A 24,880-nucleotide genomic window follows, 5' to 3' on the forward strand; every position below is an offset into this window, starting at 1 on the left:
AACCATTTATTTATTTTAAAATTAAGTTACAATAGTAATTTATAGTTTTCATTAGATATTGCAATATCCTGCTGCCACAAAACACCATATTTCACAACATATGCCAACGATACTAAACCTGATTCTGAAGAATGCTCTGTAAGCTGGCATAAACCAGATGGGCTAAAATGGCTTCCCCCTTTCTTGTAAAGAAATATAAAATCACCTGGTAAAGCCACCTATAATGTGGTTCAGGAAGTGAGTACACAAAGAAAAGCCCCATTACCTTCTCAAAGTGCTGGTCATCAAAGGAAATCTTAGCTGTTCCTGATTGTCGAACCCCAGAACCATAGTCTGGGGCTTCCTCATCAGCTAAAAATAGAAAAAATAAAAATATTGCTCAATTAACACATTGTGTTGTTAATCCTGGAATTATTTTTCTAACAGCGCTTGATTTATGATAATGAGACTAAGAAAGCATACTCTGAATTTATATCCAGTTTTAAATCTTCTTCAATGTGCATGTTAAAAATACAGTATTAAATATGAAAACACAAGAACAGGTCATTTTAACTTCACATGCCAAGTGAAATCTTAAATGGTACGAGTAAATCAACTGTCCTGCTTTCACGTTTCATGAGATTGCAATGGGCAAAAGAATACAATGGCAATTGCAAACCTTCACCGTATTCAAATCCTTTTTCTGTTCTAATGATTTCTACTGATTTAATCCCTGAGTAACCAAATGCATTCCATACAGTTCTTTATTATGGTTTTCACCTTTCTGATGATACCACTATGTCGCAGGGTGAATGGACTCCGTGTGATCCACTGTACCTCACTTTGATGTTTACTCTTTTCACACTTTCTTGCTTACCAGAAATGGCCTGGACGGCCACACGTAGAAATCCTTTGACTTCTCCCTTCTCACTGACTATTGCCACACGGTGCACTAGTGGCACAGGGTATAGCAGGTTACTGAGATAAACGAATGCTCTGGAAAGAAGAACAGAAAGCACATGAGCCAATCTGCCTAACTGCAACTTTACCTTTAGGTGGTTCTACACTTCCACATTGGCTCAGGGACTTCACTGCTAGGGCTGTTAGAAAACAGGGTGCAGTTGGTTGGTGGGTCTTGCCGCTGGAAGTGGTTAAGGCAAGACATCTTTGAAGGCAGAGCGCACTCCACAGGACTGCGAGAAAGAAAAGATACTTGGAGAATAGGAATGACTGAAGGTTTGGATTTGATTTTTGCCTTTCCAATATTTTTTAAGTAGATATGATCTGTAGCTGACTTTATTTAACATCACTCCACTTTGCTGGTAGTTGGTGTTTAGGTTTTTCTCTCTCTCCCCACACATGAAGTGAGTACTGGCCAATGGAAACCGTCAACTTGATTGGCCCACACGGTCCTTTTTCGTTCTAGTCGTCATATATCAACCCAATGGGCTGGTGGCAGTGGTTGGATTCTGTAGCACATATCCCTAGCTCCTTATGTTTTCATATCAGATTTTCTGGTTGCACTAAGTATTGAGTTCAGTCAGATTGTCGCATTGTTCAGAGTCGGGGAGCAGACTGCTGTCCACTTTGCCTCGACCATTCAAATCATGTCTTGTACTAACCCACTGGGTAATGGATTCGTGCTAGTTCACAAGCTGTCCTGGCAACATCTAATCTGCTTGCCACCTGAAAAAGTGTATGTCCTGGATATAGAAAGTGCGGGTGGGGAGTTTAAGCATAGAAGTAGCCATGAGAATTCAGCTGGCCAGGTATAGCTGAATATTGGCAGAATTGGAATAGTCTGATCTGCAGTCAGGCATACTGGCTTGACTTGGAGCCTTAGCTGATACTGATGGGACCTGACAGTGGACTTCAGATCCCACAACACAGAATTAGCTGGCTCACTTTGTGATTGAAACTCGTCAAAACCAAAAGCATTTTGGTCTATATCCAACACCACCTCTGCTCTTTAAACCACGGCTGTCCTCCTGCTTCTTCAGGGAAAGTTCAAGCAAACATAAACGTTACTTTTGGATACTTAATAGTAGTAACTGGTGAGGCAATTTTTCATAAAGGAGTAGCTGCCAAGAAATGCAAATCTCCGAATAAGATGCTTAATAACTGGCCAACCAAGCAAATCTTTTGCAACTATTTCATTCTTCAAATAAAGTAAGTCATATTCTCCAAGATAGTACATGATGGTCCATAGTTCTGAGTTGAAGGTATATCATCCAACTTCATTAGAGACTTTCTTTTGATTCATAACAAAGCACCTTAATGTTCTCCCTCTCAGCATTGGTGTTTCTGGAAGGAGCCTTCAATGTACAAGTGTCTGATTCAAAGGCAAGTGTGGCATTGATAGAATCACAGTTGACAATCTAACCAAGAGAGCATTTTCCTAACATGGAGATATAGAATGATGTAGCACAGAATTGGGCTCATCAGCCCACCATGTTTATGCTCATCACCAAGTACTTCCGCAGACAGATGTTATTTAGCAGGACTAGGTCTTCAGCCTACCGTGCACTGGCAATTCAAGTTCTTGTCCAGATACTTCTTAAAAGTTGAGAGTACCTGCCTCCACCACCCTCTGGACGAATAAGTTCATTCACAGATCCCTCTAAATTAGGGGTTCTCAACCTTTTTTTATATTATAGACCACTACCATTAGGCGACGGATCTGTGGACCCCAGGTTGGGAAACCTTGCTCTAAAGGAACGAGTAAAAGTCAAAGCCAGAAAATATATTTATTTTAATAACTGTTGCCCCAATTGCGTATTCTTTCTCAAAGAAGAGGTAACACGTACACATTGTTGATCAGTCCAGGATGTATTTTCTTTATATGTGTTCTTCCTGGTAGAATTCTAGTGTGGCGAGCTATTCACTGATCCCCCAAATCCAGTCAAGCACAGTTCCAATCCCCATGTCATTGGAAACACTGGCAAAGGCCAATGTTTCATAGATCAATTCAGATTCCTGACCCTGAAAAATGAGTCGCAGGAGAATTTATAGAAAGAAGGAAAAAAAGAGAAAAGATTCCGTCCGTATGCAAGTACCAGGAAGGAAGCAGCTCATGGTGGGTTGCAGCAAAATCTGCAAAGATGCAGGAGCTTACGTTCTGAAACGTTTTTCATGGAGTGGAATGCAAAGGAGAGGCAGAGGAGACAGAAGTGAGCCTTACGTTGGTGACGTTTTGGAAAAAGAATGCCAAACTCCTTGTAATCATTGGACAACCTACAGCACCTATCAAAAGTTGGTCTGGACTGTTGGTCAATCAGAGCCCATTTTCAACAAGTCATAAACCTGTCCAGGAAACTGACAAAGCAACACTGCAAGAGTGACAAGAAAAGTGAATGACTAATGCTCACTGACTAGAATGGCCAAAACATGGAGAATCCAACACTAGCTCTGAAGGAAATCTCAGCTGTGAGGAACAAAGACACTTTGTGATGGTTTTCCAGTGTTCCTTATGTTGATGGGTATCCTGAACTCTAGTTAACTGAAAAACAAACTCAGGGAAACAGCAATAAATAGGCCAAAATTATAAAGGGTGATGAACAAACGTAGAATTATTTCGACAGTATTTTTCTTAGATGACCAACCCCTCCTTAAGAATACACTGTCTTTAGATGAGACAAGCAGGAAATAGAACACGTTTTTTTGTAAAAAAACATGGATATGTAATCAGCCAATCTCTGCATGTTGCCCTGCTTATCTGTCTGAAATAACCATCTCAGGTTTCTTTAACTAATGTCAACAGTGAACAGGATTCCATTTCTCAGGAGTCTTCTCAAGATTAACATTACTTTGGTGTGAACTGTTAACTTATGTTTAATGTTATTAAAGTTGTCAGAACTTAAAACTTTCTTACTTTTGGAAGCTTTGCCTTCAGCTCTGAAACAAATTTCAACAGTGACACGTTCATGAAACAGGCTTCTGTGCTCATCTCCGTCATAAGATAATTTGTGGAGCAGGACCATGCTCTCTAGCTGAAGCCATCTTGCTACCATCCAGCAGCCTCAGCAACTTTACATGGACAGGCACTGCTGGATGTTTTCAAATGACTTAACCATTAATGAATTCTTGTAGGCCAAGTTAGTCAGACCTTTAACTGGACAACTTGCAGTAACTTTACAATAGATGGATAAAATTTTCAACAGCCATCACTTGAATAGGAACTGACAAGCAACCCAGTAAATGGGTATTTAGAGTGACAGGAAAAGTGTATTATTTGTTCTTGCTCACTAAGTTTTAGGAAAAGGTTATTGAATTTGTTAAGAAGGCCTCTTGATTGGCCATTGGCAAAAAGGATTCCATTGATGAGGTTGTATTCAAGTCTGGGAAAGGGAGTAAAGAGTAAAGTCCCTGAGTGATCAAAGTAGAACCACCTGCAATCTTCATCCAACATATACAGTACGCCACAGTGCCAGGAAGCAAAGCAGCAAAACAAAGCAGTATCAGAAGCCAGCCACAGCCAGCCAGGTGAGAGAAACTGGAGACAACCACACATGTAGCACTAAAAGCTTCATCAACAAGTCACAATCAGCATGGAAGGGGAGGGAGTCACCGCTGCCTTGCAATCAAGCAAACTTTGTGGACATAAAAACATCTGTAGTAAAAAAGAACATAAAGAAAATATTCAGTAGCATTAAATATGAGCGACCATACTGGATCCAGTGGATTCAGTCTGCTTCAAGAGGAAACTAAATCCAAATGGGACTATCACCTAGTTTCCATTGCTTAAACTGTAAATTTTCCACATAAAAACATGAAATATAATACTCTGAAGATCAAAACTTCTCATGGACTCATCTGGAGAGATACTAAAAGTTTACCAGGCACTTGCCGTTTTCTGTCACAATTTTCACAAAGCCTGTGGGAAGCGGAGGAAAGTAAAGGAGATAATGTTCTGCCCCTATGAGGGGTGATCTCTTGGGACAACTTGCTGTTCAGCCATGGCATTACACTTAGAGGGCATTTTTTCTGTATAATCTAGAAATTTCTCACATCAAGATTTTAAATTAGTTTATGTAGTTATCCATCCCATATTTTATACTGAGATTATGCAAAGCAACCGCCTGCATTTCTTGTGGAACATTATGTCATGGCCCCGAATTCATTGGCAGCAACTGAAAATTGGCATTTATATCAAAAAAATAAACTGGGTTTCCATTTCCTAATCATTTGGTACCAATTTTCTGAATTCTATTTTTTTTTTTAACTATTTCTAAATGTGGTATGTGTTCAAAGTATGACCTTCAGCATTGGCTGAAGTTGAAATACTCAATGCTTCGAAGGATAACCATAGGTTATTTCTTTTCGCACACTATAATCTGTTTTCACCTGAATAAATTTCATTACTTGTGGTCAGGTTATTTAGAAAAATGCAACTTCCTAGGAGCGAGGAAGCTCTCTGAAAATCTTAAACTAACAATAAGTAAAGGGGCAATCAGATCCAAACCTTTCGTGATTTTTTTCCTTCTCCAATGCATCCTCTGGGCACAATCTAGGAGAACCTTGCATTTTAAGCAACATGTGATAAATTTCCTTCTAATCAATGACTGTCAGCTGTATGAGAGCCACTGCCAGAAAATGACATTTAGTCATCTGCAGAATTGTGAAGAGCACTTTTGTAATCTTTTTGTGAAGCTTTCTGCTACAGAGTGGAAAATAAGCAACAATACTGAAGTTGCAATGGTTCAGTGCACTACACTTCCATGTACCACTGTAAAATTCCACATGATTGACAATTCTGCTCACCTTCGGTAAACAGGTTCCCAAGGTAATCAATACTATGTTCTTCATGCTCCTGTGAAATGGTCAGGAACCTTCTGTGTCAGCAGTAGTGAGCTCAGTGTCGAGATACATCAGATGATTTGGTAGTAATTCTACCCTAAGACTCCATTATGATATTTAAATAATTCTATTATTGAGGGATGATGTATAGGCAATTTCATGATAATTAAAAGTTGAGAATTTCCACCAAGTTGGAACCAAAGTTGGTCGAATGGAGGAAACACTAGTCTTCCTGCCAACACTTGTTGTCCAGCAGACCATTGGATTTAAATAAGTGAAATAAGATTTCCTGACTGATTTCAGTGACTTATGTTGACATCAGATTATTTCTTCCTTTCACTTTTGCACCTCCCACATTTCATGTCACTTACACATGGCTAAAAATGAATGCCAATCTTGCAACAAGGCGGAGGGTCATGCTTTTCCTTGTGAATGATCTCAATTACTGGTCAGTGTTTAACCAGAGAGATAGTTGGGGGAGGGGGGGAGAAATACACTGCTTGTGGTACTGGGGTTCAAATTGTGGGTTTTATAAATGTCTTAATATTTCTAGATGTTTGGACTTGCATACTTTGATTATTTTTTTCCCAGTTCTGGCCAGGAAAGTTTCAGAATTGGATAGGGCTGGAAATGTCATACAAAAATGAATATTCTGTATGCCATCTGATGAACTGACAATATGCTGTGTGAATCACCAGAATGTAGATCACTCTACTCATTTTTATAAGGTGGGTCTGATGCTGATGGTATATAATTTTACTTCCATGTTTGGCATTCCCAAATTTTCATTCTACAAAAGTTCTCAGTAGAGACCATGAAGACCACAGTTTGGAATGCAGACCTTCCCACCTACTGTACACACACAGAACTTCAGAAGTGAGCACATTCTCAGGGGTGACATCATGAACAACTAATCAAAGCGTCAACAACAATGCCCCTTGGCTCTTTCTCTGTGAGGGGCCACTAACATCCCTGATGAAGGGTCATGGACGCGAAACATTGACTGTTTCTCTTTCCCCAGGTGTTGCTTAACCTGCTCTGTGTTCTGCTTTTATAACCACTGTATCAGATACTGTCCAAAGTGTTCCACCAAAATTATATGGTTTATATGCTGAGCTTCTGATATCTACAACAAATTTTAATGATTTTTAATCTGATTTTTGGGAGGGGCTTATAAAATATGACTGTGTTTACTGTTAACATTAGCACAAGATCTGTTTTTATACTTCATGAAGAGAATTTAAAACCTGATGTTGATTTTGTTGCCTCAGAAATAATTAGGAATACATATTTCATTAAATGTGTTTCTAATGAAGAGATATTACTAGGTTTCCAACAAAATTAATCCCCTTCCTTTTCCAACTAGTTCCAGGGGCAAGTGACCATGGTGTACTAATTAGCTCAGCACAGGTTTGATCTGAAAATGGACAGATAGGAATAAAAAACACCTGTGTGACTCATGCAACAATCACCATTTTCCTTGGACATGGAAAGACACTTGAAGCAGACTGAATATACGGTGCCCAATGCAACGGAGCTGGTAACAAGATTGGTGAGGTGCAAAGGTGGCATGCTCAGAACACAAAGCTTTCAACACAATAAACAAAGAAATGAAAAACATCAGTTGAAAGGAAACATTGGCTAAACATTGTTAGAGCCAGCTTCTACTGTAGAGCTTGTAAAATTAACAGAAGATACCCAGCATCTGGCGCAGCGGTTTACAAAATGGCAGCACAGCATGTGGCAAAACAGTTTGATAAAATAATTATTTTTTTTCCAAAGCCGCTGTGCTGAGATAGCCAATTGGGATTAATTGTAACACGTTTGGAAACTGAATGCCTTGGCAAGCCTTGTTGCGATGCCTTGGCATGACCTACTCAAAACGTCTGGCATGCCCTAATGAGATGACATGGTAAAGGGACAAGCTCTTTCATCGGGAGAACAGTAGGATTCATTGCTGTGAAAAAAGATCTCAGATGATACTATAAATGACCTTGGACTGTGAAGCATAAAACTGATAAGGCAACTGCATTGACACCTGGACTAATCTTCCATGTTATTAGAAAAGTTCACATTTATGCCACTATAATTCAAACAACTGCTTCTAAACCAGAAGCAAAGCAATAAATATTCATTAAATGTAAATAATGTTTAAAATACTTTTAGACATTCCAATAATGATAATTTTATTACCTTTACAATCAAGCTGTTCGGTCCTAAACATAACTGAGGAGCAGGCCAAGTCTAACTTTCACACCTGGATCTGTGAGGACTGGGCAGAGTAACCCATATCATTGCATATTCCCACTCGATTTCCAGGATCACGTATAACTATCAGAACCCCAATTCATCTCACAAATATTACCAGAACATATTTCACCTATATTTATGTTGGCCTCCTGAACTTGAACTACATTAAATTTGTACTCCTTCCATCTTAACCCTGCATTAAGGAACACTCACCTACAACTCTTGCCCTTACTCATCTTTAATCTCTCATCTCCTTAACTGCAGAAAGTTAGTCAGCTCCATCATGGGTATTAGCTTCCATAGTATTCAAGACATCTTCAAGGAGCGGTGCCTCAGAAAAGCGCCTTCCATCATTAAGGACCCCCATCACCCAGGACATGCCCTCCTCTCATTGTTACCACCAGGAAGGAGGTACAAAAGCCTGAAGGCACACACTCAGCGATTCAGGAACAGCTTCTTCCCCTCTGCCATCCGATTTCTAAATAGACATTGAACCCATGAACATGACCTCACTACTTTTTGCTTTTAGTTTCTTTTTGCACTATTTATCTTAATTTAACTATATAATTTAACATACATATATATACTTACTGTGATTCAGGTTTTTTTTTTGTTTATCATGCATTGCATTGTATTGTTGCTGTAAAGTTAACAAATGCTGGTGATATTAAACCTGATTCTGATTCCGAACTCCAGGAATTCAAAATATTCAGCTCTTTTCAATTCCCCTTATCCCAAGCTACCTTTGTAATTCTGTTCCACTCTGTGCTTCCTTCCAGCCCACTCCATCAGTTCAAGAGATATCATCCACATCAGTAATTTTCTATGCCCCTGGTCATTTACCTGTGCTTTCTGTTAAGAACCTTCACTATCACATCCGAAGCCTTAATCTCTCTCGTAATTCAGAGTTTATTCTTTCCTCACTGTAACACTATTTAGTCAGAAGGCAAGGGGTATATTCAATTTTTTGTTTGCATATTGGAGACTTCTGAGATTAAACATAGGCAACGGACATCTCTGTTGAAGAAGCCGATCCCTTTTGATTTTCCTAAAATTTTTAGTTCTACCGAATGCATCTCAGGTGCTTTACTGGCAAGAGGTAACCAGAACGGAAAAGGCACACAATATTTCTTAAAGTTAACGCAAAGGAGTGGTAAACTGTTTATTAATGCAAGTCTCACTGCAGTGCCTGATTGTCAACCACACTGGAAGCCACTCCTTTTAGAGATATAATGGAATCCTTATGTATACAACTGTGTTGCAAAAGCAGAGGATTAACTGTTTTAAAAGCATCCATTTTGGCTCGCCACTCATTGGATTTAGAAGATCACACTTGATGCTCATGATTCTCCTGTCCAAAATCCAATTGAAGCATTTCATTGTTCCTGACAAGAGGAACACACAGCTTAATAAGTAGAATTCTGCTCTGTCTGTACATCCCCAAACACAAGAATATCAACTTGGGGATCCATTGCACCTTATTAACCCACAGAGCAGTGAATCATGTGCTAATAACACATTCACTTTCACTGGGCTGAAGAAATCATTTGCAGAAATCTCTGCTTAGAGTCACCTCATGCAGAGCAAAGGGCACTTTTTCGGTAAGGTATCCAGCTTTTGAAACTTACTAACCCAGCAGTTCATTGCCAATGGATTAACACGGTTTATAACCTCAGCATTCCCAGATAAATTATAATCACTGACTGCATGACTTTCACCACATTTTGCATACAGTAGGATTCCATTCTATCTGACAATATGAATGTGAATTTTGGCTTGGCACTTTCAATGTTTATGCCAATATCTTATTCAACTTTCCATTCTTTTTCTTCTGGATAGTTATTCCACTATCGTAGCAGAATATTACAGTCCATGTCTTGAAAGAGATCTCCCTCAGTGTGACGCAGCAGCTGCTGAGGAAAATCTGGGACTTGCGGTGAATGGCTAAGAACTCTTGTGAGCACTTTTGCCACTGGGGTTACTATTCTCAGAGTGAAAGAGCTAGTCCCTTCCCTTCATGCTCTAGAGACCTCACCAACCTTCCCACTAAACTGAACCAGGGTGAACGGTCGTAAAACGGGTCCTGGCCATCATGGTGGAACTGGTACCCTTCGTCTCCCCCCAGGTCAGAAAAGGGATCATCCAGAAAGGTTTCATCGTCCAGCTCCTCCTCATCCTCCTCCTCCTCCTCCTTTCCATCATGCTGCTCGTCTGCGAGCTCAGTGATGTCAGAGTCAGGGTTCGAGAAGGTGGGGGAGGGGGTGAGATCAGCCATGCGCTCAGTCATGCAAGTGTTGAAAATGGGAGTACTAGTACAGCCAGAGACAGGGGAACTAGGGTTAGTACAAGACAAAGACATGTTAAATAAAACCTCATCATTCCACAATCAGCAGGAAACTCTCTGACTGACACCTCTCATCAAGATTCTGCTAAGTTTGCTCCACAGTAACCTGAAGTCAGTAAGCTTTGGTCAGAAGCCAGTTCCTAGGCAAATATCTGTTAACAAAGTAAGATGTCACGTTGCCACAGAGGCAATGTTTACACACAGGACAGACCCACACGGAATGTGCACTTCAATCTCCGGGTACAGATCAGTAAGCAAAAGATATCTGATGAATTTTCTTTTAAAGAACAGTTAGGGAGCTGATTTAAAATGTAATAATTATACAGAACATTCACAAAGTTAAAAGCAGGTCAGTGGCATGGTCAATGGCTCCCAGTTCTGGGTGGGACCACTTCCTGACGGTATTACTCTACCCAACGAGGGTTTCAACACCGTTGCAGAATCAGAAAATACGCGAGCCACCCAACCAGACACTTCCCAGTGTCTCCTGGCCACTTCTGACCAATCTTTTACTGAGTTCATAGATCTGAGGGACAGATTCAGAGCAGCCCAATCCAACCCTTTATCCTGTCAGAGTATTCCATGCAGCAGAACTTGCACTTGGCATTCACCTCACCAGATCGTCACATGGCCTTACCATCACCATGTTTCCTTCCCCCCTGTGCTTACAGGATCACATAGCACAGGGGCAGACATCAGACCCTTAGTTCAGGCACCTACTCAATGGAATAACAATAAGCCACCTCCCCTTCCTTTCCCTGTGGAACTGGTCTGTTTTATGTACTCAGTTGCCTCCTAGTTCCTCTTTTGCCACCCCACTTAACCAGTGCATTCAGACCAGGACAACTCTCCCTATTTATAATGTTCTCTCTCTCCTACTGGTTCTTTAGCTCATGCAGTTTAGAGAAGGCAATACCCATGTGAATGTATCGGTAAATATGGCGAATGCTAAGGGCCTACCACTTGGCTCACAATACACTCTTACCACCTCTTCTCCCCTGCACTGAGTGAGCTACTATTTATGGTGCGTTCATCCGGTCGCAGGGGCCCAGGCTCTACCCTGACCTCAGATGTGGTGTGTTCCCGTCTGTTCTGTGATAGTGTGGGTTTCCTCCCCCAGCATTCCAGTTCCCCCCACCCCCACCTCGATCCCAAAAGGAGTGCCAGTTAGTCAATTGGCTGTTTAGTGTTGGTTAATGGCAGAAAGAAACAAAGTAGAGTTGTTGGCCAGGTGCGAGATAGAGTAAAGCTAAGTCTGAAGGAGCCTAACAGGTTGTTCCCCTGGCAGACAGAATGGGCTTGATGGGCCAAATAGCTGTTTTAGGCAGAGAACAACTAAGCATTGTAGTTACTGCTGACTTGATCATAACCTCAACTTCTCTCAAAACCTGTTAGTTATTATTTTAAATAGGATACCAATGGGAGAATGAAAAATGGTGGTCTTTTTGGTATCCAGCTCTCTGGTCAGTGTGTGAGGTGTGGGAAAGGGTACAGGAACAGGGCCACAGACTCATTTCAGCTCTCAGTGAATGCCAGTCTTGCCTGTTCGTTCAGCTGTACAGTACAGAGTGTTTCAGCCAGAGCTGGCTGTATTTGTAAATAAAAATCAGAATTAGCCAGTGCATGGATTGGTTGTGAAGTGGATGCCCAGCGCAAGATCACAAATATAACTTTCAATATTCAGTATTTACAACTGAATGCATAGGAAGTGTAAAGGTACATCACAGAAATATTTCAAACGATATCAATAATTTCATAGGGATATCACAATATGACACTCCTGCTGTACAATATTCACCTGTTATTTACATCACTCTCTGAATCAGAAAGAGAGGAATTTCTCGTTATTTGGGTAAGAAACAATCTCATGAGTTACACATAATGAACCTGCTTATCCAAACATTACAACTGTTACACATGCTAGAGTATTGTAGAGGATGGACCATGGACAATGGGTAGCCAGTACAGGACGAGGCTATAGAGTATGCACTGCATGACATGACCAAGACAGCACGTGGCATGAGGAGGAGTGAACACTACAGTGTATGCAGCATGGGGATTGATCAGTTTTGGATGTGGCATTTAGAAAGACCAGTTCACAGTGTCTAGTACAAGCCATGACCAGTACAGGACGAGCAGAATGGGCAAGGAGACTGTGTGAACTTTCTGTCCATTGGATGTGGGTCTCTGTGGATGTGCAAATATGATTAACACAGCAGCCTCTGAGAATCAGCAAGGTCCCTTGACTGGTGGGTTCAATGTATCATCATTGTGCTTCTTGTAGCATACTATCAACAATAGCTCAGCTCCAAGGCCAAAATGCAGGGCAATATGCTCTGATCACAGAACATTGTACATGACTCCTGGGTGGATCACAGACATTATGAGAACAGGCATTTCCTAGGCTTTTCTGGGACTGTCTACCAGTACCATTGTTTCTGTAGACAGCCCATCATAGAAACTTATCACCACAGGGTCATGTAAATAATTTACCTTCTACATCTAGGAAGTATTCTCCACCACTGAATTGGAATGATTGGGTTGGACCTCTTGACTCAATAAAAAGCTTTATGATTGTGAATGGTTTGCTGGGGGTAAATGTAGAGATGTTTCTGCTTGAAGCTAGAACCTGAAGAATGAACGCTAACTGTTGGCAAGAGCAGAAATGGAAAATCTGGGTACTAGACACTCCCCAGCTGATGATCTCCATGTGAAAACCCCTTCAATATCCATTGATCAGTAACATAGAACAAATAAGAGAATAAGACATGGGGCAGAATTAGGCCATTTGGCCCACTGAGTTTCTCTGCCATTCTATCAAGGCTGATTTATTATCCCTCTCAACTCCAATCTCCTGCTTTCTCCCCATAACCTTTGACCTCCTTTAAAATCAAGAATCTCTCAACCTCTGCTTTAAACATGACCTGGCCTCCACAACCGCCTACGGCAATGAATTCCACAGATTCACTGCCCTCTGGCTAAAGAAATACCTCCTTATCTCTGTCTCAAAGAGATGTCCCTCTATTATGAGGCTGTGCCCACTGGTCCTAGACTCCTCCGCTATTGGAAACATCCTCTCCACATCCACTCTACCTCAGCCTTTCAATATTCAATAAGTTTTAATAGCATCGCCCCTCATTCTTCTAAACTCCAGCGAGAACAGATGCTCCTCATATGTTAACTCTTTCATTTCCAGAATTATTCTCACGGAGCTCCTCTGGAGCCCCTCCAGTGCCAACACATCTCTTCTTAAATAAAGGGCCCAAAACTACTCACAATGCTCCACATGTGGTCTGTCCAAAGCCTTATAAAGTCCCAGCCTTACATCCTTGCCTTTATATTCTAGTCCTCTGGAATGAGTGCAACAAATAACAAAGGATCAGGCTAATATTTTCTTTGCAAATAATTTCATCTGAGCTGAATGGCATGGAAAACAGGCCCAAATTGATAAGCTTTGCAATTTCCATTGAAAGACCTATGCCCTAGAAGCCACTAAAGAAATCGCATCTCCCTTCTATACAACCAGAGAAAGCAGAGACAGAGGCGGAGACGGAGTGATGATGGCTCTAAATTACGACTCCTTAGTGTTCATCCACGAAAACAGCTTAATTTCTACCTTTGATGTCTCTCCTTTTCCCTTTCAGGGTGGATGGGGTTCTGTTGAACACCCTGACCTACACTCAGACTCTGGTTCTTTGTGGGGTTGGGATCCACTCTCGAGGGCACATGACTGGTCGCTTTTTGATATCCCAGGACACAGCCTGGAAGAAGAGTGCACCTTTGGGGTTCCAAGGTTTTGCGGCCCTGGGGATGAGCTGATTCTAAGCTGATGCGGCCAACTGAAGCATCGCAGTATGGAATGGAACGTCAGGAACTACGGATCAGCTGTTGGAGGTGTGTACTTGACCAGTCGCATGCGCTCTCTCTCGCTCTCTCCCTCGTTAGTGGGTGAGAGGTTGGTGCTGGTTTCCGAGTCACAGAGCTCAGAAAAAAAGCAGAGCGACTGACTTTTAACATCGTAAACCAGTGAGTTAATTTGTTATGTCTCCTCTCTCACTATGAAACGGGAACACCTTTTTTTCCCCTTCATTAGGGAGAGAGAGCCTGTGGCATGTTGAATTGTGGCGTGAATGATTAGTTTTTGTTGTACTGCAGATCAGGGTCTTATTGGGGGCCTCGGTGGGTGGTGGATGCTGAAACTTTTTTACCGAAGTGGGTGGGGGTGAGGTTGCATCATTGCTTTGCTGCTTGTGTGTGGGAGAGGGGAGTGGGGGGGCTTTGGGGTTCTGACATTTTAACTGTCATTCATTCTTTGGGGCACTCTTCTGTCTTCATGGATGTCTGCGAAGAAAAGAATTTCAGGATGTATATTGTATACATTTCTCTGATACGAAATGGAACGATTGAATGCATGACCTGGCATGTGGCAAAATACACCTCTGATTAAGCCCTTTGCTTCCCACTGAAGAAGCAGAGACGCAAACAGAGGGGAACTGAAAGTGGTGCTACAACATCAACGACAAAGTAAAGCACGGTAGAGAATCCACTCAGTTGATCTATCAATGTGGTACATGAAATCCCAAATTGAAGTGGGTGGAGTTACACTTTCTATGGGCCTACACTGACTGAAACAGTGTTCACTCAGTAACCACATTGGCTCATCTCACACACATAATGATTACACTGACAATGAGTATCACAGCCATTCACTAATTGGTCTTATGCGAAGTTGATATATTGAATAGATAGTTCAGTCATTTAATGATTGAAACATTTGGTGCCACAGGGATTTGGGGGCTGCACTAACTGGTGTCACACTGTGCAGTGAAGCCAGCGATTGGTAGGACACCAACCCAAAAACTGCTTTGATTAGAACTGCAGGTTTGATACTGATCAAATGATTGCCCTGATGAAAGCAAACTAATTGGACTGACATTTACCACACTGTCCTGATGATTGCAGTGACAGTTTCACACAGAGTGGAAATACATTGATGGGAATAGACCAAAGGAAAACTATGTTTTAGATTTCAGCAGAGGGCTGAAATGGAAAGACAAAGCTGAATACAAATGTAGCTTCAGAAGAAACATAAAACAGGTTACTAGATCTTCTACAGATATATAGAGAGCAAAAGATTAAATAAAGGAGTTTTTGACTAAAGCAGGAAAAAAGGATTGAGAAATAAAGAAACCACAAAGAAATTAAATATTTTAGTTTTGACTTTACAGCCAAGGAAACAGAAAACCTCCCAGAAAGAATGGAAAGAAAGAGACTTAAAATGAATGAAGAACTAAAGAAATCAACATCAGTAACACTGCAGAGGAATTGATGGGACAGAAAGCTGAAAAATCACCAGAATACAATTGCCTGCATTCTGACATTTTTAAGGAGGTGACTACATAGACAATGGATGATATAACTTAATCATCCTCCAAAATTCCACAGATTCGAGAAAGGTTTGTGGATGGTATTTATCCAGCATTTCTTCTGGATTCTAGCAATCTTTCCAGAAACCATGGAAATATCCTACCCCATCCATTATTTATTTATATACACACATTCTTTTTCTCTCTCTCTCCTTTTTCTCCCTCTGTCCCTCTCACTATACCCCTTGCCCATCCTCTGGGTTTACCCCCCCTCCCCCTTTCCTTTCTCCCTGGGCCTCCTGTCCCATGATCCTCTCATATCCCCTTTGCCAATCACCTGTCCAGCTCTTGGCTCTATCCCTCCTCCTCCTGTCTTCTCCTATCATTTTGCATCTCCCCCTCCCCCTCCAACTTTCAAATCTCTTACTAGCTCTTCCTTCAGTTAGTCCTGACGAAGGGTCTCGGCCCGAAACGTCGACTGTACCTCTTCCTAGAGATGCTGTCTGGCCTGCTGCGTTCACCAGCAACTTTGATGTGTGTTGCTTGAAATTCCAGCATCCGCAGAATTCCTCGTGTTTGTGTTTTCAAAAGAGGAAGTTTATTTCATTGATGTATACAGTAATCAGGGGCTTAGCAAGGCATGTGTCTCAAAACAAAGAGTTGGCCATTCAGGAATACTATGAGGATATCGCTTCACTGAATGAACCTTTGCAATTCTCAATCTGAAGTCTGTGGAAATGCAGCCGAGGAACAGAGTCAGGACATAGCCTGAATGATACTGAGAGAATCAAGGTAAATGGGCTGAGTGGAGGAAAATACCAGTGAGTTCAACTTCAGCAATGCTCTGACTGAATGAAGGTCTGCAGAAGTTGCTAAATGGTCACTTCTGCAAAAGTTTCATTTATTTATATATTTAAGTTCATAGTGCCTCAGTTCTTGTATTAGATAGTGTCGTACTCACCCAGTGAGTGCACTGACTGGGGTTACACTGGCTGAGTGGTTACATTGAATGCCTTCAAGGTGAGCCAATGATTATACTGCCCTTTTTCCACACTGATCTAATGATTATGTTGTGTTGTGTCACCAAGATCTAACGACTGCACTACCCTGCGTCACACTCATCTAGTTAATACACCACACTTTGTCACACTGATCCAATGACATACCAATTCAAACTTCTGCAGTGCCCCAGTGCCCCATCATGATGGTACCAAGCAGTATCATATTCACTCAGTGACTGCAATGTCCTGTGCCTCTCTCAGATATTGATTTGACTGATGCTATAGTGTCAGTGTTTGCATGACTGGTGCCCCAGTGGAATTCTTTGTCACTGTTTACACTAACTGGCTCCTGCAGTGTCAATGTTTCCATTCACTGCTGTCACAGTGCCAGTGTTTGCACAGACCAGTGCCACAGATTCACTGTTTGCACTAAAATGCCACATCTTCAGTGTTTGCGCTGAATGGCTCCATAATGTAGTTCTTGCACTGAGCAGTGCTACAGTCTCTGACTGGTACCAAGTGCTTTTGTTTACACTGATTTGTTCCACTGTCAATATTTACATTGACAGGTGCCACAGTATCAATGTTTGCAGGAATGGAGTGAAATTATTATTTGTAATGACCGGTTCCACAGTACCTGTATGTGCACTAACTGGAGTCAGAGTGTCAAAGTGAACACTCTGACTAGTGACATAGTGCTAGTATTTGCACTGACTAGTTCCAGTTTGTTACTGGTTACACTGACTGGTGCTACAGTGTCACACTTGCACTAGCTGGTGCCACAGTGTCAGTGATTACACCTGACTGGCTTCACAATGTCAGTGTCTTTTAAAAAAAAGTAAGTTTATTACAAGATTTTATATTCAGAACATTACAAAGACATATATATTTAGCTAAATTTCAAAACAATACATGGCCATCCTTAACCAGGATGCAGTCATGTCTCTGGGCATCCAATGGTCCCAGAAGGCCTCCTAAGATTTCTGCTGTCACTGTGTGCAGCTTCATGAGAGACATCAATAAATACAGTAGATGTAAGCTTGGAGAGGAGGGATTAGGCAGAATGTTCAAGTGCCAGCTGTCTAGAATATGAATGGCCACCTTGGCCAGGCTCAGGAACAGACCAGCAAGGGGATCCCTCAACCGAAAACCATCCACAACCCCACACAGGATGACCAAGATCAAGAACATCGGACTAAAGTGCATCCAAAACTTAAGGAGCATCTCCTTCAAACTTTCAAATAAAGACTGCAGTTTCTCACATTCCATATAATGGAACATGGATCCTCTCAGGCTGCAGAAATGATGGGTATTAGGTATATCTGTGAGCTAGCTGAAAAATCTGTAACTCTTTCCACTGCAGGTCCCCGATATAAAGGGGGTGGGCTCTTTAATAGACTGATCCCCACTGGGGATCCCGCTCACTGTCATATGGCAGAATCGAATTTCATACTGTGTCTATTTGGCAGATGATGGCAAGGATCTGTGCAGGGGAATGTTTGCACAGAAAATTCTTCTGCACAGCATGGAATGGTATAAAGGTTATCTCTGAAAAATAGTTCTCCTTATGTGGGACCAGCTCCTGAGTAAAGTTTTGGGGCCTGGATCTGATGGGAACGCTGGCCAACCCAGGAAAAGCTGAGGAAGAATTTGTCCACAACCACGACCCTCTCAAAAGGGTGGGAGCCAACCGTGATCACTGTCAAAATGTTTCTCTTTCAGAACGAAAGAATGCTCTGACTGGAGGCAACTGTACCTCAGCAAAAGCTACTGTAGGTAACAACCTCAGAGCAGCACTGTTGTTGCTGGCTGCTGGAAGCTGCATGTCCCCCGGGAGGCTATGTCCCTGGTGAAATACTGTCAGTACATCACCCGCGCTTGCTACTTCAAAGGATACTCAAAGTGTAGATGACTCAAAGGAGTCTAAAGACAGGGTCACCAACTGCATAAAAATGCACCAATGATTGTGCACCCTTCCCGATTGGGAGACCCAGAACCAAGCAGAGACTCAGTGATCCTTATTGATCAGAAATTATCAGAAGAAATTTACCAACTTCCTCTGGGTCCTGGTGATAAAGATAGAGGGCAGCATGAAAGTATTCAACCATTACTACAACAGGGAGGTCACCAGATGACCTATGTGCAGCAAACTACTGGCAAAGATCTTTACCTCTAAGTCCAGCCACTTCACCAGCTAGGCTTCCTCAGTGGGACTTAGGTAGACCCCCAAGTAGAGCAGGTGCATGGTACTCCTTCCCATCGGAGGTTAGCTGCCACGAACCTAGGAAGACTTTGAAACATTTCTCCCAGTTAATCCTGGCTGGAGGGGGCAGTGGAGAAAACTTGCTGGCATTTGCACATCCTCCGCGGGTCAAGACGGTTTGTGACCATGAGGAGCATGTTGTCAGCATATGCCAAAAGACACAGGAATGGCTCTGAGAGGATGGAATACATCTGGCCAGATGTGGGATGTCGCTGATGTACTCCCAAACAGAAGGAAGCCAACAAGGACCGCATGTCTTCACAATGCATTCCACAGCAGAATACAGAATCAGACCAGGCCTACCCAGTGTGGCCCAAGTCCAAACTCGTTCTGAAAAGATACTCATGATCCACCCTGTCAAAGTCCTTGACCTGGTCAAAGGAGAGGAAGGTGAGCAACATGCCAGTCCTCTGGGACTTGTGGACAAGGTCCTGGACCAAATGGATGTTGCACTGAATGGACTGGTCTGGGACTGTGCAGGGCTCATTGGAGTGAATCACTTGGGCCAGCACAAAATCCTGAATAACGGCTATTGCTCAGGCAAAGACCTTGCAAACTGTTCTGAGGTGAGAGACCGGGTGACAGTTTCTCAAGCAGTGAAGATTTTTCCTTCTTAGGCAGCAGGACTACAACTGTCTAGGTCTCCGGTCACCAGGCTTTCTCCCAAGACCGTGACATTGTTGCCTCTCAGGATGGCCCAGAAGGCTCTCAGGAACTCCCTAGTCAGTGCATACAGCCCCGGGGATTTGCCCCTCTGGACTTGGTGGAGGGCTACAGTCAGTTCCTCCACCGTCAATGGAACGGCCAGGCACTTGGCAACCAGAGGGTGACTTTCCGTAGATCATCCCACAAAACTTTACATTCATCTTTGCTTGGAAGGATCTGGTGAAGACAGTGCCTGGTAAAAAGAACGAACTGAGGCACTAATTCTCTCTGAATCTGTGATGGAGGAATCATCAGTTGCCAGCAACTCCATGAGCAGCCTTTGGACATCCTGCCATTTTACAAGGAGTAGAAGAAGGAGGATGAGGTGCGGTCTAGATCACACAGCATTTAGACTGTGACTTCACATATCTGCCTTGAGGCTACTCAAGCTATAAACGTCTCAACAGTTCCTTCTTCTCTTGACACAAATGCCACAAGAGGGAGTCCTCAAAGATTCAACCCAGACAAGACTCCAAGTCAAACACTTCCCTCTCAAGCCTCTTGATTTTGGACTCCCTCCCTTTGCTCAACCCCTTCACATACCTTTGACATCAGAGGTGGATGTTAGCCTTGCTCACAGCTTTAATATCTGCACTGACAGATTCCAGAGCATCAGTATTTTCAATGATTGGTTTCACAGTGTCTATGTTTGTACAAACTGGTTCCTCATTCATTCTTTTCTCTGATTGATTCCACAATGTCACTGTCATGACTGGTGCCCCAGTGACAGTGTTTGCACTGGCTGGTGTCCCGGTGACAGTGTTTGCACTGGCTGGTGCCCTGGTGACAGTGCCTGAACTGGCTGGTGCTTCCCCCCCACCCCCCGGTGACAGTGTTTTCACTGACAGGTGCCCCAGTGACAAGTGTTTTGCACTGACTGGTTCCACACTATCACTGAGTGCACTGATTGATGTCAGAGTGTCAATGTTTGTACAGATTGCAGTCACAGTGTCAGTGTTTGCACTGACTGGTCTCTCTACATGTTTGTCTATACTATCTGCTTGTGCAGCATCAGTGATGTGTTCCACAGTGTCTGTGTTCACTTGGACTTGTTTCACAATGCCTGTGTCTACATTGACTGGTCCACATTGTCAGAGTTTGTACTTTTGAATTGACTTGGGTCAGTAGGGTCAGTGCTTGCACTGGCTCGTGTCACAGTGTCAGTGTTTGCACCGATTTATGGTGCAGGGTCAGTGATTGCACTGATTTACGGTGCAGGGTCAGTGATTGCACTGGCTTGCGTCGGATAGGAGAACACTCATCTTTTCATTGCAGTGACTCAGAATTCACTAACTGGTGACACAGTGATTTTCTACCAGTTTCTTTGCTGGTTACTTCTATGAACTGGACTATCAAAAGATATTGTAAGGATGTAATATTTCTTGAAACATTTTCACAAAATTTCTCTACACCAGCATCTACTCCAAGGCAAGTGTCACTCTGAAACGATGGAATGAAACATACTTCACAATGTGATATTGTGACATCCCACAGAATGACAGATTCTCTCCTACAGTCCAGCGTGTCTGCCATGGTCAGTCTCATTCCAGTTCTGGGCCTGAATCCCCAGCATGCCCTCTATACACCTCCACCCGACCCCCATATTTCAGGGGCTTTACTGTACTGTTTCCCTTAGCTACAGTATATCTGTTTACTATGATCAGCCACGATCCTCCTTTAGGCATTTCGTTCCACGTCAATCAGGCATTATATGTTTTTATTTTATTTAGCGATAAAGTGCAGAATAGACCCTTCCGTCCCTTCCAGAAACCACTGATTTAACTCTACTCTATTCACGGGTCAATTGACAATCAGCAATTAAAGTATGTCTTTGGACTGTGGGAGGAAACGGGAGCACTCGGAGGAAACCCATGCATTCCACAGGGAGAATGTACAAGCTCCTGATGGAGGATGGTGGGTTGGAGCTCCTAACTCTGATGCACCAAACTGTAATACCTTTACCCCTGCCTCCTCGTGGCCACTGGTCAGCTGCCTTCTCCAAACAAATAATGGCTTCAGTGTCTCCCTCTTGTATAAGCCTTGCTGCACTATTTTAATTTTTTTCCCCAAAGGAGGTTTATTTAGTGATTACAGTTTCACATTATTACCAGAGTAGAGTACTCCATAATACACACTATCTAAAGTTTCAAAGTATCACATAGTCATCTCAATCCAGAACACAGTCAAGCCCCTGTGCCGGCCACCGGTCCAGAAATCCCTCACGGTACCCATGGATACGATATGTTGTTTCTTCAGGGACACATGGGCAGAGATGTAACTGTGGAAAAGGGGCAGGCAGAACCCTTGATTGTCAGCTGTCTCAACCTATGAATGGCAGCCTTGCTGCCCTTGTGGTTGGGACAAGTTGTGTGATGTCTTACTACATGTCCTGGTGCTTCAACAAGTCATTCATTTAGAAAAATGACATACGATTTTAGAAACTCAGAGAACTCTGAAGGCTTGACAGACTGGTGCCTAGAAGCTGTCAGTCCTGCCTTGGGTGTCTATAACCAAGAGGCAAAGTTTCAAGAATCAGCCAGAATAGGAGATAATTCCATCACTTTAAGGGGTTCTCAAACTCAGCATTTTTAAAAACACATTAGTTCAAAGGCTGTGGACTTTGCCAGTAATGATTTTATTTAATTTAATTGCACCATCCTTAATTGTTCTGTGAGAGCGGTGGATTCTTCAACATTTCATGGACAGTTAAAAGGCAGCGTGTTGATTGGTTGATTCACGGGCCTTACCAGATCAGATTACATTCCCTGAAAGGTCTAAGGGGTAGACAATAGGCAACCTTCTCCCATAGCAGAGGTATTCCATACACAAAGGTGCAGCTTCAGGGTAAGAGATTTAGAAAGGATCTGAGGATGAACTTGGTCAGCCAAAGGAGGGCTAGAACTGACACACACTGCCTGAGATACTCTCATAACATGTAAAAAGGATAGAGATGAGCACCCGAACTGCCAAGGTATAGAAGGTTACAGACCAGGTGTGAAGAAATGTGATTAGTGTGGATAGGTACTTGATAGTCAGCATGGAGATAATAGGCAGAAGGGCCTGTTCCTGTATTCTATGACCCAGCAATATGAATTATCCAGATAGACTTTTAAAACAATCTGACTTCATTACTTAAATTTAAATTCCTTTGTTGTCATAATGCAAAGCTCCTTGATTAATAGACACTTGACCTTACGATTATAAGTTATTGTTCATTAGTGAACTTATTGATTAACTTATCCACTGTGCTCCTGCATATCCAGTGTACTAAGTTACAGTCCTGATGGCTGGGTGGATGGTTATTTTCAAGGCTGACAGATTCCAGACTCTGAAGGAACCACCCAGCAGAATCAAATCAGTTGTGAATCAGCAGAAAAGAGCTAGGATCAGACATCACGTCTTTCCTGAAATGTGCAGTGAAGGGCCAAATGGCCTCTCCCTAGCCCAGTTACTTATGATATCATCAGGACAGAGGGGTGCAGAATTGTAACTTGTTTGGAGTAACTCAGCAGCATCTGTGGAGTCAAAGTGACAGCTAATATTTTGGGTCGAGAGACTGTATCAGTACATCCACAGAGCATGAACTGGGTGAGGAGTTAGAGCTTGTTCAGCTCTGATCTCCCTCACATAGGGTACAATCAGCTGCTCCATGACCGTCACCTTACCACATTTTATCACCGTAAACAATGCCAGGTGATCAGCAAAGGAATATTGGTCAGGCAAGAGTCCTTAACATTTAAGTCAGCAGATAAAGAAATGCAAGTGTGACAGAGTGAGACCCGATATTAGGGTAAGGACCAGCTCTGTGCCAAGCGAATGGAAGGAAGAATGAAAGGAATAAGAAAGAACAAGAGAAGTAACGATGAAAGCAAAGGATAGAGTAAAGGAAATAAAGAAAAGCTTCATGCACGAAACACTTTGAAAAAGTAAAACATCAAATTACATGCTCTGTGAAAAGAATGAGAGATTATTAATGTCTCCTGGGGAGTAATTGTTGATCACGACTCAGAGAGTCTTTGTTTTGAAATATATTTTTGATTTCAACCTTCCAAGGCAAATCATTATATCCAAAGGATAACATCCCTGACATGTGAGGAATTCCTTAGTATTATAGGTTTAGATGTGTTCAAATTTAAGAGCGTAATATTAGTAACAAGTAGGCACAAGATAGACATTTTATCATCATTTCATTTCAACTGATTTTATTTAGATCCCAGATAATAGACACTGGAGGCTGTGTCCTGAAGGATTGTGGGCAACTCTTCCAAACTCTGGGAAATAAATCAGTTTGATAAACTGGAAAATGTGGACATGAGCTGCAAAATTCGCAGCAGTCTGACCTAGTGCAAGCAAGTGACGGCTTTAACTTGTGTCTGTTCTCTCACTGTAATTGGAAAGGCCTGCAGTGAAAATTACATTGTTTATTTACTAGTCCATCAGCTGAAGCTGACTGGCACTGACTGAAGGCATGACTTCATCTTTTATTATGGAAGGACTCTATCTGCAAGTGAAGATGGAAATTGTTCAACAGCTTTTGGACACTTGGAGGAAACCAAGGCAGAGCGCGGATGAAAGTGGGCGGTCTAATATTCTAATGCTGTTCTGGATATTGTAACCTTCCCCCAAACCTACTGATTCTGCCATCCCTGCAAACTCATCAGACAGCAACAAACCCTATTTCCCATTAACTGCTTTATATGATGCATCCATTAGAATAAGGGAAATGAGCTAACATCAGATCCTCTCCCTGAAAACATTCCCAGTGTTGAGGGCATAATTACAGTCAAATGCCTCCACTTCTCAAAGCTAATCAATAAGATCCAAGAACTTGGCTTCAATACCTCCTTGTGGAATCAGAACCTGGATGTCCTCCCTTGCAGACTCCAGTCAGTTCAGATTGGCAACAACATCTCCCCCATGATCTCCATCAGCACAGGTGCACCACAGGGCTGTGTGCTTAGCCCTCTGCTCTACTTACTTTAAACTTACGACTGTGCGGCTAAGCACAAATCCAATGCCATATTCAAGCTTGCTACTGACATCATTGTTGTAGGCTTAATCAAAGGTGGTGATGAATCAGCATATAGGAGGGAGATTGAAAATCTGTCTGACCAAGGAGCTGATTATATACTTCAGAAGGAAACCAGAGGTCCATGAGCCAGTTCTCATCAGAGAA

The 24,880-nt window shown here is 42.4% G+C and overlaps 1 protein-coding gene across 3 annotated transcripts in view; it reads right to left on the reverse strand.

The window, feature by feature from the left end:
* The window catches only part of kif1aa (kinesin family member 1Aa), a 503,440-nt gene that overhangs the window by 308,935 nt on the left and 169,625 nt on the right, over nucleotides 1-24,880 (reverse strand). For 2 of the 3 annotated variants that reach the window (XM_072255712.1, XM_072255711.1), the window contains exons 25-26: nucleotides 857-975; nucleotides 266-351 (exon numbers count right to left, since the gene is read on the reverse strand). In XM_072255712.1, coding sequence (XP_072111813.1) covers nucleotides 266-351; nucleotides 857-975 — 205 coding nt within the window. Of the gene's footprint in view, nucleotides 1-265; nucleotides 352-856; nucleotides 976-10,064; nucleotides 10,335-24,880 lie in introns of all 3 variants that reach the window. The other variant, XM_072255713.1, reaches the window with a different exon arrangement.

The sequence above is a fragment of the Mobula birostris genome, chromosome 4 (genome assembly GCF_030028105.1).
Source record: "Mobula birostris isolate sMobBir1 chromosome 4, sMobBir1.hap1, whole genome shotgun sequence".
Taxonomy (NCBI): domain Eukaryota; kingdom Metazoa; phylum Chordata; class Chondrichthyes; order Myliobatiformes; family Myliobatidae; genus Mobula; species Mobula birostris.